This window comes from Accipiter gentilis, chromosome 31 (assembly GCF_929443795.1).
Source record: "Accipiter gentilis chromosome 31, bAccGen1.1, whole genome shotgun sequence".
Classification (NCBI taxonomy): domain Eukaryota; kingdom Metazoa; phylum Chordata; class Aves; order Accipitriformes; family Accipitridae; genus Astur; species Astur gentilis.
The window spans coordinates 8493840-8510658 of record NC_064910.1 but is presented as its reverse complement, the minus strand read 5'-3'; the positions used below and the strand labels follow the sequence as shown (position 1 = coordinate 8510658).

The window sequence follows — 16819 nt, the reverse complement described above, 5'->3', positions numbered from 1 at the left end:
TACAAGGACATGCTTACAATACACTGCAGATATTAACTCAGACTTTGGAAAGTTGCAGCAGTAAAGAACGTGAACACAGTTGTCTTTACCCATTTGAATAGGCACCTCACCCTTGTTAATTACCATCTTTGCATCTAGGTTGTGGTATCTGGTTTTTATCAGTGTAGGTGGAGCTAGCATTATGCAGGGACAACAGATTAGGAGCAAAATCTTAAGTGCTTTGACAGTTCATGTTTGCCTGAAGGTGTATGTCTGCACCAGCTTCTTGCAATGAAAAATGCTAGCTGAGACTGCTCCAGGAAATTCTGCTGTAAAATTTAATACCAGGTAACACTATACTTGTTCAGATCATTTTGGCTTGATAATCTGCAGCCTGGAGAGCATCCCTTATGTGATTATTGCTTGGGATGTAGGTTCATTAAAGGTGTCTGGTGCACACTGCTTTACCTGGATTTTACCATGTCTGATAGCAGAAAAAACAAGTGAGGTTTGTCCTATCTCTGTAAATTTGGCTACCATCAAGCTTAAAAAATTTAGGGAAAGCTGTGTCTGAGCAAAACATAATACTAGACTCATTGTTTCAAAATCAGAATGGTCAACAAAATAGTAAAATAAACCATAGTCCTAGCAACAGAATTCCTTTTTAGTGACTTCTGCATTTATCACCTATAATTATACTGTGGTGGTTTAGTCTGGAATCTGAAGTTAGTGAACTGTGATGTCTGTCATGGCTGCTTCCCTACTAGTTGTTTTTTATAAGCTTTAGCCTCTCAAATATAGTGTGTTATATTCCCCTATTTTCAGAGCTGAAAAAGCGTAAAAAGTCTTAAAATGTCGTTAATATTTGAAACTTTTCCTGGGATAATGAGTCTTACTTCCAAACTACTTTTCTGACAGGAACAGGCTGGCACTTTATTTTTATTGCCGGTTCATTCAATGTAGTTTTCTTGGCTTTGTGGTGTTTTACACATTATGCATCATAAAAAGTATCACTTAAGTCAACTATGATCTTAGGTTTTCTGGCTGGCTGTAGAGACCGCAGGTGATAAGCTACTCATGTCGTTTGCTCACACGTAATACAGTGCTTAAAATCTACCTCATCTTCTCTTGCTTCCTGCTGTTGTGGTTGGTGGGAACTGTTCTGCTTGATTCTTGTTTTCAGCTCCTAAGCTCCTCTTACAAAGACAGGTTGGAGTGCATTGTAATAGAGGAGGAGTATGTTTTCCCCTTCTTGGGGAGCTACTGAATCTGATCTGGGGAAGAGAAGTATCCAGAAACTGCACTGTGGCAAGCAAAAGAGTTGCAACAAGGTGCTGGGAGGACGTCTTCCACTGAGGAGAATAAGAAATTGCAGTGAGAACTAGGGAACAGACAGCTGATCCTCAGGAGAGACTGAAAGAGCTTTCTTAATGTTAGAGGAGTTGGACTCTTTTTTTTTTTTTTTTTTTTTTTTGGTGTTGGTAGAATCAGAGAGTATTTGTTTAAGGCATGACCGCTTTCTCTAAACAACAAATTCACTGCGAAATTGCTGACTGTTATAAAAGCTTGCTTATGCCTTTCACAGTTACCAAAGCAGATAAAATACTCAAGCCCATCTGTACTGATGTCAGTGACGGTGTGTTTGAAGCAGTGGGTTCAGGATTCAGGGAGTGCTGGGTAACTCCATATCAGCCTTTCTCAGCTGTGTTTTTGTGGGTGGTGTTTTTGTTTGGGTTTGGTTTTGGGTTTTGGTGGGTTTTTTTGCTGGGTGTGGGGTAGAGATGGGGAACTTTGGAGGGCTGTTTGATTCCATTGATCAACAGTGTAGCAGTTGCAGCAGTTAATGCAAAACATCACAGGTGATAAACCGTTTCCCTTTCTAATATCCCCATCTATACTGGCAACAGATACGAATACTTTTATGTTATGGTTTAACCCGGATGTTAGGTTTTGTATGGGTTTTAAAAGGTGGGGAGATAAATTGTCGTCTTCATTACTAGTTAAGTTAGAGAAGTCAAAATGAGATTTTTTTTTATTTTTTTTTTTTTTATTGACAGTGAAAGAAGGATCAAATGTTTGAGGGAGACATGGAATTAGGAGGACTCAGCAAGCAAAGCAAAGAGATTTACAGCAGTAGAGTGCAGATATATTCTACTGTTAGTGATGATGCAGTTTACTGAAGGTTAATAATTGTTTCTTTGAATTAATATCATTGGTCTTTAGCATCTATCTGTTTAGCCCATGTTTCATAACTAGGAGATTCTGTCTGTTACCACAATCACTTTGTAAATTGTGGTATAGGTTGATTACTGTCAATAAATCTTCCATTCAATGCAACCTTTAATTTACAGCAAACCTATGTTGCTCTATCTATTGAGACACGCCCCCCTCCAAGTTGAAAAACCATGCAACTACAATAGTGCTTATTAATTTGGCCTGATAAAGTTAACAGAGGATGGCAGAACAACTGCCTGTTACTGGTCGTCATCACTTCAGGTACTACAGATAGTAGTTCTTAGCAATTGTTTTGCAGTACTTGCAACGTTTGGAGAAGGTGACATTGGAGGGAGTGCTACGTGGATACGTGTAGCCTGAAAGTTAAGAGTTAACTATTTTGAATTCCAAAACTTAATTTGGAGCAAACTGTAATCTACATGCTTTATTAGTGCTTTGGTGCTGATGCTTAACATATATGTGATAAAAGGCATGAAAAAAATTCTGAAGAGATACCAAAGTCTGAAAAATAATTGGTGAAACTGAAACATTTATTGTCACGTCAGCTGTTGTAAGCAAAAAGGAGCAAGCTAAAGCTTGGGTGGAATAAATTGTTAGCATGTCTTGTTACTGAAAAAGTGTGCTGTTGTTTAACTGTTTGACTTCTGTGGTTTAGACTTGTAAATTCTAGAATTTATCTCAAGCATTTCTTATTTTTTTTTCCTTAAGGTATGAATTCAAATGCACTATACAAATAAAATAGTTGTTGCTGCACATGTCTGTGTACTTAATTCTGTAGACCATATTATAAAATATAATATCAGAAAAATTCTGGGTTCTAGGTAAGACTACTTACAGTCTATCAGGAAAAAAATTGTGCTTAGACTTTTGTCTAGAGTGTGTTCTGTTTATTTTAAGTTGTTGTGTGCAACTTTCTTAAGATAACTACTTAGAGTTCTAGGACAGGAATAGAAAACTTTGCCTCTTCTGACTCTGAAGTAAAACCCTGAAAAATAGAATTTCGTTTTGGATAGGTGTCATCTTAGAGGATGATAACAATGTTAGGTAAGCCTTCAGGAAAAGTAATCAATAAAAAAAAGGAAAAGATGTTAACTAAGTAATTCTTCAAGGTAGAATTTATGTATGTTACTTGAAAAAACATTTAATGCAAAGTTCTATTGTCAGTGTTTATCACTGTTATGTTCCTATCTGGTTTAATGGGACAAAGCCCAATGCTCTATTTTCTATAATTCTAACACTTTAAAAATATTGTCTCTCTGTTTTGACAGGCCAGTTGGAATGCCAAAAATGGAAAAAGTTTACCTACATAACCCCAGCTCAGAAGAAACAATTACGTTAGTATCAATATCTGCTACAACATCACATTTTCATGCATCATTTTTTCAAAATAGGGTAAGTTATTCTGCTTTCTCAAAATTAGTTTTTTCCTTCCCCCTTCCCACCCCAAATGGGAGCTTGATTTCCCTCCCTTCTTTAAATGAGGTACTTACTGCAATAATTACGTACCTAAAAGTATTAAGATACTGCAGTTCTTGATTCTCACATCAGTTACCAAGCAAATTTGAACTGAGCACAGAAAAACACACAAACTCTACTAGAAGAGGAGTGAAATACTGCATAGGAGTTCTGACTATGTTGGTAATGTGTACTGTAACTGACAGTGTAACAGCAGATCTCCATTGTTGCTGAAGTGACCAAATGTACATTGCCTTAAAGCACATATAGGAACAAACTGTTCTTACAGTTTTCCGGAAAAGTGTGTTAGTGTGAAGCAGTCACTAATGCACTTATGACTACTGCAATTATGTTACAGGAACTTGCAAGTTAAAAAGCATGGTGTCAGCAGGGTTAACTCTTAACCACATTGCTGTCAGATACAGTCCTCTAGTTTCAGTTTTGTCTGCAGGGCCTGTGGTTTAACAGGGACCATGCAAACACTAAAAACTTCAGAAAACCTGTCTATAAGCAACCTTTCTCACTTATGGAAGTCTTGTAGGAATTGCCTTTCTCTAATGTTCTGTAAACTACCAGTCCAAAATATTTATGTGATAAGCTGAACTCTTGAGAATTCAAAATAAAAATTAAATTAAATATGATCCTGCACTAGATAATGTAAGATATTGTATTTAGGTTGTAAAGTATTGGTATTTTTTATTATTTTGTTACACATTTTAATTTGTCTAAAACTTCTATTATTTTTTTCCAAATCCACAGTAGACTTTCTAACTTCAGTTTTCCATAAAGAACACGTGGAGATCTTCTGTAGCACAAAAGCTATTGTTCATCTGCAGGGTGGAATGTCTTCAATAAACAGTTTTGCTTATTCCTCTGCTTGCTTGCTTTTTTCCCCAGAAAATTCTCCCAGGAGGGAATACGTCCTTTGATGTAGTTTTCCTCGCAAGAGTAGTGGGAAATGTAGAGAACACTTTATTTATTAACACTTCTAATCATGGGGTATTTACTTATCAGGTAAGAGAATTACACTCTTTCAGAAAAGTTGTGAAGTGTGAATCAACGAGAGCAGTATCTATTATGGCATGCTTAACAATCCAAGGATATTTGCACAATAGTGGTGGGGTTTTTTTTATCAGCCCAGCTGAAGAAGTTTACATTCCTGCTTCTTGTTGTAACACAGAGGTATACCATTGTAAATATCTGTAGGGCAGTACTGTAAGCCAGATTGATGAAATTATGTAGGGTTTAAAATTCTCCCAACATTTTTTTTGTTATTTTAGTGGCTCATTGCAGTGATCTAGCTCATTCTTTAGCTCTGTACTCATCTGAGATTCAGAAAGATAAACCAGACAGAAGAGAGAGTCTGAAAAGTGAGAGAAATCCTTTTGTTGAAAGAATATGACTCTTACCATGGTAATAGTTTGAGAACAACAAAAACACTTCCCATATGGATAGTCTGTTCCATGATGGTATGATTAAAGGATATTTCACATCTTTTGTAACCTTTAGCTGGTATCTAGTGTTTCAGAGTATCAGAAAAAAAGATGTTATTTTCACTTCTTGTGTTCTAAATATGTCAGTGTAAGTAGTAGCTATGAGAAATATCCTTTAGTGGCACGCTAAACCAGTTTATTTCAGTGTGTTAGCATGATACTGGTTTTACATGGTCAGTTAGAAGTATACATAAAATTAATTAAAGAGAGTACTTGGTAGATTACTAAAATTGGCACACATGTTAGGCTCTGCAACAATTATATACAGCTACTTAAGCTTGTTTTTCTTTTTCTGAACTAGGTGTTTGGCATTGGAGTACCGAACCCCTACCGACTGCGCCCATTTATTGGGGCACGAGTTCCTGTAAATAGCAGTTTTTCTCCTATAATAAATATACATAACCCTCACAGTGAACCTTTGCAGGTGAGCCTAAGAGAAAACCATTAAATGCTCATTTATATTTATGATATTAAACTGATTTTTTTTTTATTTTGGTGGTACTTAAAATTCTGTTTGAACTGTAAAGCTATTTGAGACCAAGTCTTTCATATTATATAAATGTTTTTCCGTTTAAATGCAAATCAGTTGTTCTAAAAATCATAGCTTATGCTCACAGATATCTTAATTTGCTAAATTGAGGTTTACTGTGAAATTTCCTTTTTTAAAATGGTCATAATTACTGCAAAATAAAGAATTAAACTTCACTGGTAATTAAGAAAAATACTGAAGTAAACAAAGTAAAATAGATCTTGTGTTTTTAATTCAGGCATGCCTTCTAGCTTCCTTCTGCTTGTATTGCACAGCATAAGGTGTCTTTATGGTATTCATTAGTATGTAATTATAATACCTGATAACTAAAACAGGATCCCTTTAAAGTTGAGTGCTAACATTTTCCTGTTACCCGCCTCAGGTGGTAGAAATGTATTCCAGTGGAGGTGATCTCCATTTAGAGCTTCCAACAGGTCAGCAAGGAGGTACAAGGAAACTCTGGGTGAGTAGTCATGTCTTGCAGTATTCATTGTACTTGTTTGGGGAGGTTTTATTTTGATATGATTTTAGGTTTGGGGTTTTTTTTACCAACTTTTCTTCTTGTCATCTAATCATTATAAATACCTCATAAAAATTGAAATGATAACAGGGTCTGTTAATTGTATGGTAATTGGAATTGAAGGAAAGTTTTATTTAAAAGAAGCCACCTGTATTGAGCTGTGCTTTTTTGAAATGAGAGGAATAAGATGATTCCCTGTAGAATGAATTACACCTGCCTAAGCATTCAGGACAATGTAGTCCTCTTGATGGCCTGTGAGCTGGATCTAACCCACAGGAAAAATAAATGGAATTTTTTTTTTTAAACTGAGAAAGTCATTCCTGCAAATCACTATGAATGCCTACGTGGGTAGAAAAAGCAGCTGAATGAACTTAAGGAAGAAGAATCTATTAAGAACTACTAAATAATACAGCAGTATGTCTAGCTGCAATAAATCCCTAGATCATGAGTCAAGAGTGGCTGGAAACTGTTCTGGAAAATATTCTTACATGCATGGCCTACAGTTACTCTTCATGTCTGCTGCTGGAGACAGGGTAGCGGGTTGGATGGACTCACAGTCTGGCCCGTTAAATCTGTTTTGTTGTGTTCTTCACTTAATGTAGTTTTGAAGTAACACATACTGATATTTTTAAGTGAAATAAATTTTAGAAGCATCCTGAAGCTACAGTATTGGCTCTGTGCTGTATATCACACTTGGTAATGTCCAACTAGATACAAAACCTATTTTCCTCTTTAATTAGAATTATTCCTTTTTTTGATGACTGCTTTTTGTCTAGGAGAGACTTTAAAGTCATTTGGCTCCAAAACTTGTCTCTTGCTCAAGTGTATCTTTACAGTCACTGATGGTTACATCTGTTGTAATGAGTAAAGCCAGGATATTTTCAAGTGAGCTAAGAAGGATGATCACAAAACTTAATTCCTGGCTTTTCTGGAGAAAGTCCATGAGAATGGCAGTATTTTAGTTTTAGATACAAAAGTTGCAAATAAGTGAATATGAATACAGTTCACAATCGTTTTAAAAAATGCTGAGGGTTAGATGTAAACATTGAAATAGATTTTTTAAAAATGAATGTCCTAATGTTTTGACACCGTTTTAGTCAAATGGCAGTGCTTCTAAAGATAGCTCCTTCCTTGTTGTCAAGAGAACGCAAGGGGAATGTTGAATTCTGTACCCATTAGTAGGTATGTATTGTATGTACATACATACATATGTATTGTAGGTAGGTATGTATTGTATTAGTACAAACATGTTAGATCCACAAACAAACGAATAGAAGATTTTTAAATGTCTGATTTATTTCTAGTTCTGTTTTTTGAGCATGTACCTTTTCAGAGCATGTAACTCTTCAGCTTGTCTAGGCCAGGTTGCCAGTTAAAGCAATGATGACAGGCATGTGAAAGCTTCCAGTGTATTGCATGGAAAGGCAGTCAGGTTAATGCTAGTCAGTACTAACCCTCTTGTTTTTCATGTCAACCATTGCTATTTCAAAACAATAAGGCAATTAGAAGAAGTTAAACCAGTGGGAGGAAACACCCAGTTATATTGTTGTATTGGCTATGTCAAGAGCTGCACTGCAGTTAAAAAAAGCTGCAAAGTAGAAGAAATTATTTGAAATATGGGATGATACTTTGACATATGGATGCACATAATCATCTAAAATTGTTTTGATGCCAAATGTTGTTTGGGTTATGGACGAAGCAGTCTGCATATGTAGGAGTATTTTTGTAATCACTGTTCAAAGTTACTTCAGGGATCTGACAAACATTGGATCCCTGGTTACAAATATGGAAGAGTCAAATCACATCCTTTGAAACGATGAACGGCTACATTATGTTAGGTCTGTGAATAAGTGCGAAAACAGAACTTGAAATGTTCTTTGTTTAGGGACTCACTAAGTAGTACCAGTTGAAACTAGTTACTTTGATATTCAGCAGTTTTCAAAAAATACATCTACAGTCATTGTGCCGTGGATGTGCCAGCTTGACATCCCGAATGGACTGGCATGAGTTTGTACTACAGAACACACAGAAGAGATGTATGAGACAATCAGCACCTATATGGATTACATCTTGTCCAGTTTCCTTTCCTTCATCAAAAACACAAAAGAAAGAAGCTGTCAACTGAAAAGACATCAGCTGATGCAAGGACTACTCATCAAAAATTCCTGCTTTGTGCCATATTTATTTGCATTTAAAGTGGAGGAAGCTCCAAATTTCAAATCAAGGTTTTAATCTTCTACTTAAAAAAACAGAAGAAAAACCCAGTTCCCCAGCCCTTCCGTAATGTGATGGGGAAGAATATGCAGTGTTAGTAATTCAACTATGGTTCTGAAGCTAGTCTTGTGCTGCAGCTGTGTCCAGCAAATACAGAAAGAGTTCTCTTTCAAACCCTGAATGCAGATTGGAACTGATGAAATAGGCTTGGTACAGAAACTAAAACACATTTTGGCTTTTTGCTGTAAATTGCTTCGTGACTAATAAACCTGAAGCTCCACAGGCTTCTGGCTACTTGCAGTTCTCCACTGTTTCAGTTTGTGTTTAGCACTGAAACTGTATGCCTTGTGTCTGCTTTGGAGAAAAAACAATTAGAATATGCAAACCCAATGTTTGATGTTACTGTGCTCAATAACATTTTTATGAATAGATTTTGTTTATTGGTAGATGCTGTCAATTTAGTATACTGTCTTTTTACCACAATTTTAATAGATGAAAGTTAATGAAATGTGACATAAGTCCTCTTGCGTATACCTATTTTTAATCAGTGTCATATTAGATGATTACAGCTACGCTTACTAAATTTAATGGTAATTTTAGTAACATGCAGCCTATCTCTTACTGCTATTGCAGCTTTTTCTCTTACTACAGTCATACTCAATGCTTCTATTGTAATTTTTTGGTGTGGCAGCTTTTTTTGTAATTATTGCACTCTCATAGACGTGCTTTGATTATTTATCAGGAAATACCTCCCTATGAAACAAAAGGAGTGATGAGAGCCAGCTTTTCTTCAAGAGAAGCAGATAATCATACGGCCTTCATTAGAATAAAAACAAATGCCTCAGACAACACAGAATTTATCATTCTCCCTGTTGAAGTAGAAGTTACAACAGGTTTGTAGAAAAGTGGTTGGGTTTTTGTTGGTTTAGGGTTTTTTTGTTTGTCTGTTTTTAGGTTATTCAGCTTAATTAACTCTTAGTATAATAAGAAAATGATAACTTTTTTTTTTCTTTTTTTTTTTTTTTTTCTTAAAGCACCAGGAATCTATTCATCAACAGAAATGCTAGATTTTGGTACGCTACGAACGCAAGGTAAACTATACTTCAGGTCTCAAAAGTATTTATGAGGATTAGTTTGGGGAGAGGAAAGCCCAGTTATCTGTACTATTCAGGGTTGCTGGTGGAATGATGCTTTTTAAAAGCCAGAGTTTCAAAAGCAGAATAACAGTGTGTTATAACAATGCACAAATGTATTCACCTGCAAGTATACTTGAGATGTGTACAAGCAAACAGTAGTTTGCACATCCAGTTATAAGTCTAGTAATAAAATTAGTCTTATACAGTTGCACTTGGCTTAGTCTGAAAACCACGATCAGTTTACTTTATTTGTGAATTTGTTTTGAAAGATTGCTTTACATCTGCATAAGTTTTAATAATTTTCAGACACAGGGAATAGTAAAAGTGTGCAAACTTAATCAAGTCTGTTACTTATGATAAGATAAATTTTTTTAAGTGCCACTTACACATTTGTGCCTAACACTTTACATTTTAAATTAATACTGTTTAGCAAAATGAAAAAAAAAATATATATGGCAGAAAGCAGTAAAACTGAAGGTATCTTTTGAAACTTTAAAGGGACTCGTTACTAAAGAAAAACAGTATGTATCTTCTTTCAACTAAAAAAAGGTAGCTTCTGAAATACTTTTCTTAGCAACTTAACATATGACGATTTTTAAATAAGATTAGTTTCTGCTGAATATTGGTGCATCTGGCAAAATCATTCATTGTAGTATTTTTAGCCTCTTCATTTCTTAATGTGTTAGAAATACGAGTGGTTAGCTGAAGCATGTAATACCTACTAATACACAAAAATGTAGTTAAGTGTGTCAGACTCTTGGGACAAGCTATTTTGACTGGCTGTACTGTCATGTTAGTCTAACTTTTTAACACTGAACAACAGTGGATTTATATGAGAAGCCAGCTAGTGCAGATGACTTTGTATAAGGTTCTTATGTTAAAATAGCCTAATAGCCAGGTGTGTTTTTTGTTCTTTAACAGATCTGCCAAAAATTTTAAATCTGCATTTATTAAATTCAGGAACAAAAGATGTGCCAATTACAGTAAGTTTTATTTCCTTTCAATTTGAAACTTTCTACTTGGATTTACTTTCTCTCATAAAAATTGATCATTCACAGGTTCACCATTGTAGTGTTCAGAATTAGAAACTAGGTGATGTGTGACTGAAAACGTAACTTAATAGTAAGACAAATAATCTATACGCATGGTAAAATTCATTTGCTTCATAGCCTTCTTTGAAAGGCTGTTTCAGCATTTATAGGCTGTGCCTGCAATATCTGAACCTCTGGATGCTTTTATACTTGAGAACAGTAATTCCTGTTCAGTGAATGAGAGATTCTGTGGGATTCGTTGTCCTCATCATACGCTCCATGAGTGTATAAAGTGGTTGCCCAACACAAACTTTTAAGATGAGCAGAGTGGCTTTCAAGAGCAGACTGTAAAATGACTCTTGTTTTCTTGAGGTTATGTACTTTGTAGCTTGAAATAAGAAAAAAGCCTGAAAACGCTCTAGAGCCCTTTCCAATGAGATCACTGCAGCTGCATGTAAAGTGCAGCCAGCTTCAGAATTCTAGGTTTGGGATTTTCTACTTTCTATTTTTATTACAGAATTTTGGCTCTAGTCTGGTAGTCCAGTCTGCCTTTGTTCATTCATACCTTTTTCCTGTGTAACTTTTCTCATTGCCCACTATTTTTCTCACTTCTTCCTTCTCCCATTCCTGTCTTCCTTTTTTCCAGATTTAGTTGTATAGCTATCTATACCTTGCCCCATTGCACTTCAGAAAGTGTTGAAGTGTTGAAAAGAAACCAGAGGAGCTGGAAGAATGACTGAAGGATTGGCAAAGGTTTCTTACTGAGCTCTTGGAGAGCATTTCTGTGTTTTTAAAGCTGTCACTGTAGGGAATAGTATTTTAATAGTAGAAGTCTAACAAAAACTTAAAATATGATACTGGAAACAAGCTAGATGAATTTAAACTAGAAACAGTACACGTTTAGTAATGAGGATAACTTTCCACTGTGATAATAGTCCATTGCAATGCTTGCTAAGTTGTTCTTCAGTAATAATTTTCAAGTTGAGAGAAACTCGCAGTATAGCGCAAACAGAATTTAATTCATCGAAGTTCTAATGCTTATTGCATTAATGAGGTCAGATGATCCAATAAGGTCTCTTGTGGCCTTGTAAACTATAAACCAGCTTCCATGGAGGGTTTTTATTTAAAAAAAGACCTGTATATGATTTTTACAATCAAAGGGTTGGTAAACTTATTGAATTATTTTTCCCGTTATGTCTGCTGTCTTATGTCCATTTTTGTGGATTTGCCAGTTTTTTGGCATAGGGACAATTTTGTGTTTTGTTTTGTTTTTCGAGTGTGTAATATACTTCATGAGTACAATGCAAATAACCATATATTGATACCATCAGTATCACTTCTAATATCTGATAATGTAGTACCTAATTCATAGTCCTCCACTAAAAAAACCCTACCCATTTTTTTTAAGCTATGGTAACTAAACTATAGACTATAGACCATAGACTCCAGTCTAATGGAAGGCTATCATTCAATAACCATTATACATGTTATGACAGAACTTTTCCAGATGAATTATTCTTTTACAGTATATCAAAGCGGTAAATTTAGTGGTCTTAAAGCTTTTAGGACTCACTTTTGTAATGATAAAGTTACCACATAGGTCCAGATATGTATTTTTCAATGTGTCACATATGGCACATCAAGTCAATTGTTCTTCTCATTAAGGCACAGCTTTGTTGTGAAGTTTGTAACCTTTCTAGCATTTGAAGCACTGTGTGAATTTCTGCTGCTGTGCCAATCAAGGAATTTCAAAGTGGTAAGCAAGAGGAAAGAATTTTTGGAAGGAACTTGGTAGTAGCTTACTTATAGGGAAGCTTGAAAAATGGATTTCTGACCCTTTAGAGCTAGGGTTTAAAAGCAGTGAGACAGGGCTATGTGACAGATTTCATCTTAATGTCAGAAGAAAAGGCCAAGGCTATATTTAGCATATATTTAAGCCGGGTGCTGGAGGAACTAAATATCTTCAGGTCATCTGTGTACGAGAGACTGCTATTACTGTTGCCAGAGTTGTAGTTGTTCTGCCTTAAAGTACTTACTCATGCTGTGGTCCAACGAATTGGTTAAGGAAATAAGAGTGAGTCACTTGACTTTCATTTTTTGAGTTCTAAAACTCTTTATAAAAACTTGTTCATTACATTTTGTAGGGTTTTCTTCATTATTAAGGAGAATCATGTTTATTTCATGACTGGATGAACTGTTGTCATGCTGCAACAATTAAGCCATGCTGTCAAAAATCTAGTAAATGTAGATTGCTGAACACTTTCTTATCCCGTCTATAGAATGAAAATTTTGTATTTCCTTAAGGCAGTTTAAGCCCATTTGATTTCTAAAAGTAAGGATACGCTTTAAAATTTGAGCTCCTGATCATGTTTGCTGCACAAAGAACCAGGAACTTCAGGACAGACATATATTGAAGCTGAGTTCTATCAGTTTGAAAAAAGAAGTGTTTGTATGAGAAAGTATTTACTTACTTCTGTCACAAATCACATACTTCAGAGTAGATTTTTTTTTCTCTTACCAACCTGGGAGAAGTAGTTTACTTCTGTGTTATGTTTTCAGTCTGCACATTTGAGTGCTTGCATCTCAAAGTTATTAATGGAAAGTTACCTTAAAGGATTAAAATCTAGTAGTAGTTCATTCCCTGGCTGTTCTGGATGGTGCTTTATGGTGAAAGTGAACTTTACTTAGTTAGGTGTGTCCCTGTTTAAAGTGAAGGCCAAGTTATTACTGACAAAATAATTGTCTCTAAAAGCAAATAAAACAGTATAGAGGTGTTTCTGAAACTAATGGAACCAGCCTTACTCTGCTGCCTGTAGGCATGGGGACTTTTCCTCTTGCAGCAGGGTAGCTGTGTCTTTACTGTCTGTAAGCAAAAGTCTACAGCTTGCTTAGTCTTTAGAGCAATATGTTAGGTGGACAAGACAAAACTATGTTCAGGAGCCTGTTGACAGGTAAACGGTGTGGATGAACATGTGCTAGTGTTTCAGCTCATGCTCTTCTCCTCTTTAGTTTATTAGAATTGGTGTAGTCTGATAGTTTGTAAACCTTTGAAGTCTTTCCCAGTAACTGCTGCAATAGCACAAAGCTTACTCTCCCTTCTGTGTTCTAGAGAACACTTAAGGTCCTCATTTTCTGCTCTTATGCTAAATATTGGATGTATCTTCATACAGCAGGGTCAGGAATCTTGACTGGGGCACTCCATGGGAGAGCCATGTATTACTGAACCATGTCTATTTTAAATTCTTCTTCCCTACAGAAGTTGCTGTTGGGAGATTTTGAGAAAATTGCTGGTATTAGGTTCTTGATGGAGCTTGTTTTGCATGTATTCTCATGACTTGTCCATATCTGATGATTCTTAAGGCATATCTCAGGACAAGTTTCACTTGGGCTTTATTTGAAATAGGGTAAAGTTTGAGGAAAGTGAAGTTGAAAGGATTCTTAAGGATGTTTGTTTTTCCTTTAGTTGTCTTAATTCTTTATTTCCTTTTATAGCATGTAATTAAGCAACAAATGAGAAATGTGCATGATGTAGTTAAATTTTCAACAAAACAATGTAAATTCCTTCCTTAACTAAATTCATTAACTGTAGACATTTTGAGTAAATACATCTAGGTTTGTTACACTTGTAGTTTAAGAGATGCACCTCTGAAACCTGCCATTTTTCTGGCAACAGGCTGTCCTTTTGAATATTTCCAATTTGATTTATTAAATGAAAGCAGCATCATTTTGAAGTTCAATAGTTAAAAACCAGCCTTTTGCATGAAAAGAGGTACTAGAAATGGTTATCCTTTCTGCCATGCAAAAGTTGTGAACTTGATTACAGCTTTGGTTTTGTCTGCTTTAAGAGGGGTGTTTTTTTCTTTTAAAGACACCTCAAGATCTCAGGTTTTTAGTATGGATTTCATTAGAAGAAAATTGTTATAATCATGAATTGCCTTGTGAAGAGAAATAGCAAATATCTGCAGCACATGTATTCAGATGGTTGACAAAGGTCAGTACTATAAATCCAAAATACAAAACTTCTAGTTGAGTTAACAGAGATTATTCATTAGCTCCAGGAACAGTGCTGCTTGTTTCCTCTAAGGATCACGTGGTCTGCAGAACTTAGTTATGTATGCACAATTTTATGGCTTTAATTTACAATCAAGGACAGCTTAGCTCAGAAGAACTGTAATTGGTTTGTACCACTAGCTGTCTGCCTTGCTCCTCTCTGACCAAGAAAGGCTCAGCTGCTTATGAAGCAGGTGCTAAACCTCTGCAGCCCAGCATAAGATAAACCAGCACTCATTTCAGTTTCCTTAATGCAGCATCCTGTAATTTGCAGTAGCTTAACAGCTGCTACATGAGCAGCTGGACTGTTCTTACAGCAGAAGACAGCTGGGGAGGAGGAATCATGGCAGCCATCCTAATTTTAAGCAAAACAAGAATAAGCGTTTAAATGCTCCATGCGCAGTTTCTCTCCATGGAATCTAGATAAAGAGTTTACTAGCAATCTTTATAGAGTCTTCAGATGTTGACATGGAATCCATAATCCTGTTGCATAGCAATGAGTATTTCTACAAATCAGCTCTGGCTAATAACTGACACAATTGCTATTCCAGTAATGCCCAATTTACATTGTCCATTTAGTTTAGAACAGTAATTCTCAGATACAAAGGTGATCTTGTAAAATGTTGGTATAGAATGAGTGTCATCTCAGACTTACAAAATGGTTCTCTATACGGTTTATTATTTTTTTTCTCATGGCAGTTCTGCAGTCTTAGCATGAGATCAGAGACAAGGTGGATGTCTATATCATCACCAGTAATTACACAAGTCATTTAACAGCTTTGTTAATGAGTGCACCAGAAACAAATACTCCAGCTATTGTAACCCTGCAGCATTAAGAATAATAATAAAAAATCTTAATTTAAATAAAGCTTGTTTTCTCTTTTATTAACATGTTTCTGGCCATACTGTCACTTCATCCAACATTCCCAAGGAGAACTCTCTATTGCCCATTTTTCTGCATACTGACTGAGTAATTTGCAGAACCTGAAAAAAATTCTAAGGCCTCTTATAATGCTGCTTTGTTATAAGAAACACAGACCTGTAAGAACTCAGCCAAAACTAGTTGCAGTTGTATCACTTTGAAGGATATGCGAAGGCTGCACAGCATGTTAACAGTGATAAATTTACAAGTGCTTCATATTTTGATTGTTTGCAGAGTGTTAGACCTACACCACAGAATGAAGCTATAACAGTACATTTCAAGCCAGTTACGTTAAAAGCCTCTGAAAGTAAATATACCAAAGTTGCAAGTATTAGCTTTGATGGTAAGTACTGCTCCTCTCTTTTTAGAACTTGTCAAGTGCTTCTTAAAACTTGCTGAAACTTCATTAATTATTTTCACTCTCTTAACAAAATGTTATTTGTAATTTTGAGAAGGAAATGGAATTTTCCTACCTGGAAAAGGCTTACAGTTCTTCTAATTTCAGTTTTTTCTGAAGGGATTGTCTCTGATCATAATCAGCAAGTACCTTAGACTGGTAAATACTGGTGAGAAGAGAAGGAATTCTTAATTATTCTATTAAATATAAGCAGTATTCTTATGTTAAGACACTGATTATTTAAAATGTATTGGTAGTCTAAATAGGCATTTATTTTTGAGAAATCCTAACCAGGACGTGTTCCTCACAGTAATGTATATTAGAGGAGAGTATATCCCTTGGATTGCCTTTGATCCTTCCAAAGTTTAAAAAAGAATCCAAAATCTTATTTCTGAAAAAAAATTACATTTTATGGTAGGATGCCCGTGGAAACAGGGCTTTGTCATGCTCTTGAGAACCTTACTAGGAAAATGGGCTTATTTTATTTTGCTATCTTGATTTCGTATTAAAGAAAAAGGGAAGTGAAGGTGGAAAAAAACTTTTACTGGTACCTTTCCTACAAAGATATGTATGCTAATACTGACTTTCATTTATATCTTTATGAAATAAGTGTTGGGTCATTTTCCTCCTACATAGTGTGACTGTAAATACTATGCTGACAATTTGTAGAAGGCACCTCCATTTTTATAGATATTTTAATCAACTGTCAGAATGCTGTTGACCTACTCGGATGTTACTGCTTTAAGATACTGGTTGGTGCTGTAAGTCTTTCTGCCTGGACTGCTTAAAAATGGAAGTTTATAGATGCAATGTTTTTTATTTCAGGTAGACATAATTTTAGAAGTTGTATGGATAAAG

The 16819-nt window shown here is 35.5% G+C and overlaps 1 protein-coding gene across 4 annotated transcripts in view; it reads left to right on the top strand.

Moving 5' to 3' along the window:
- Positions 1-16819, top strand: part of TMEM131 (transmembrane protein 131) — a 99800-nt gene that overhangs the window by 45870 nt on the left and 37111 nt on the right. For all 4 annotated transcript variants that reach the window (XM_049834116.1, XM_049834117.1, XM_049834118.1 and 1 more), the window contains exons 5-12: positions 3483-3606; positions 4567-4683; positions 5464-5586; positions 6074-6154; positions 9168-9318; positions 9460-9516; positions 10483-10544; positions 15799-15907. In XM_049834116.1, coding sequence (XP_049690073.1) covers positions 3483-3606; positions 4567-4683; positions 5464-5586; positions 6074-6154; positions 9168-9318; positions 9460-9516; positions 10483-10544; positions 15799-15907 — 824 coding nt within the window. The remainder of the gene's footprint in view (positions 1-3482; positions 3607-4566; positions 4684-5463; positions 5587-6073; positions 6155-9167; positions 9319-9459; positions 9517-10482; positions 10545-15798; positions 15908-16819) is intronic.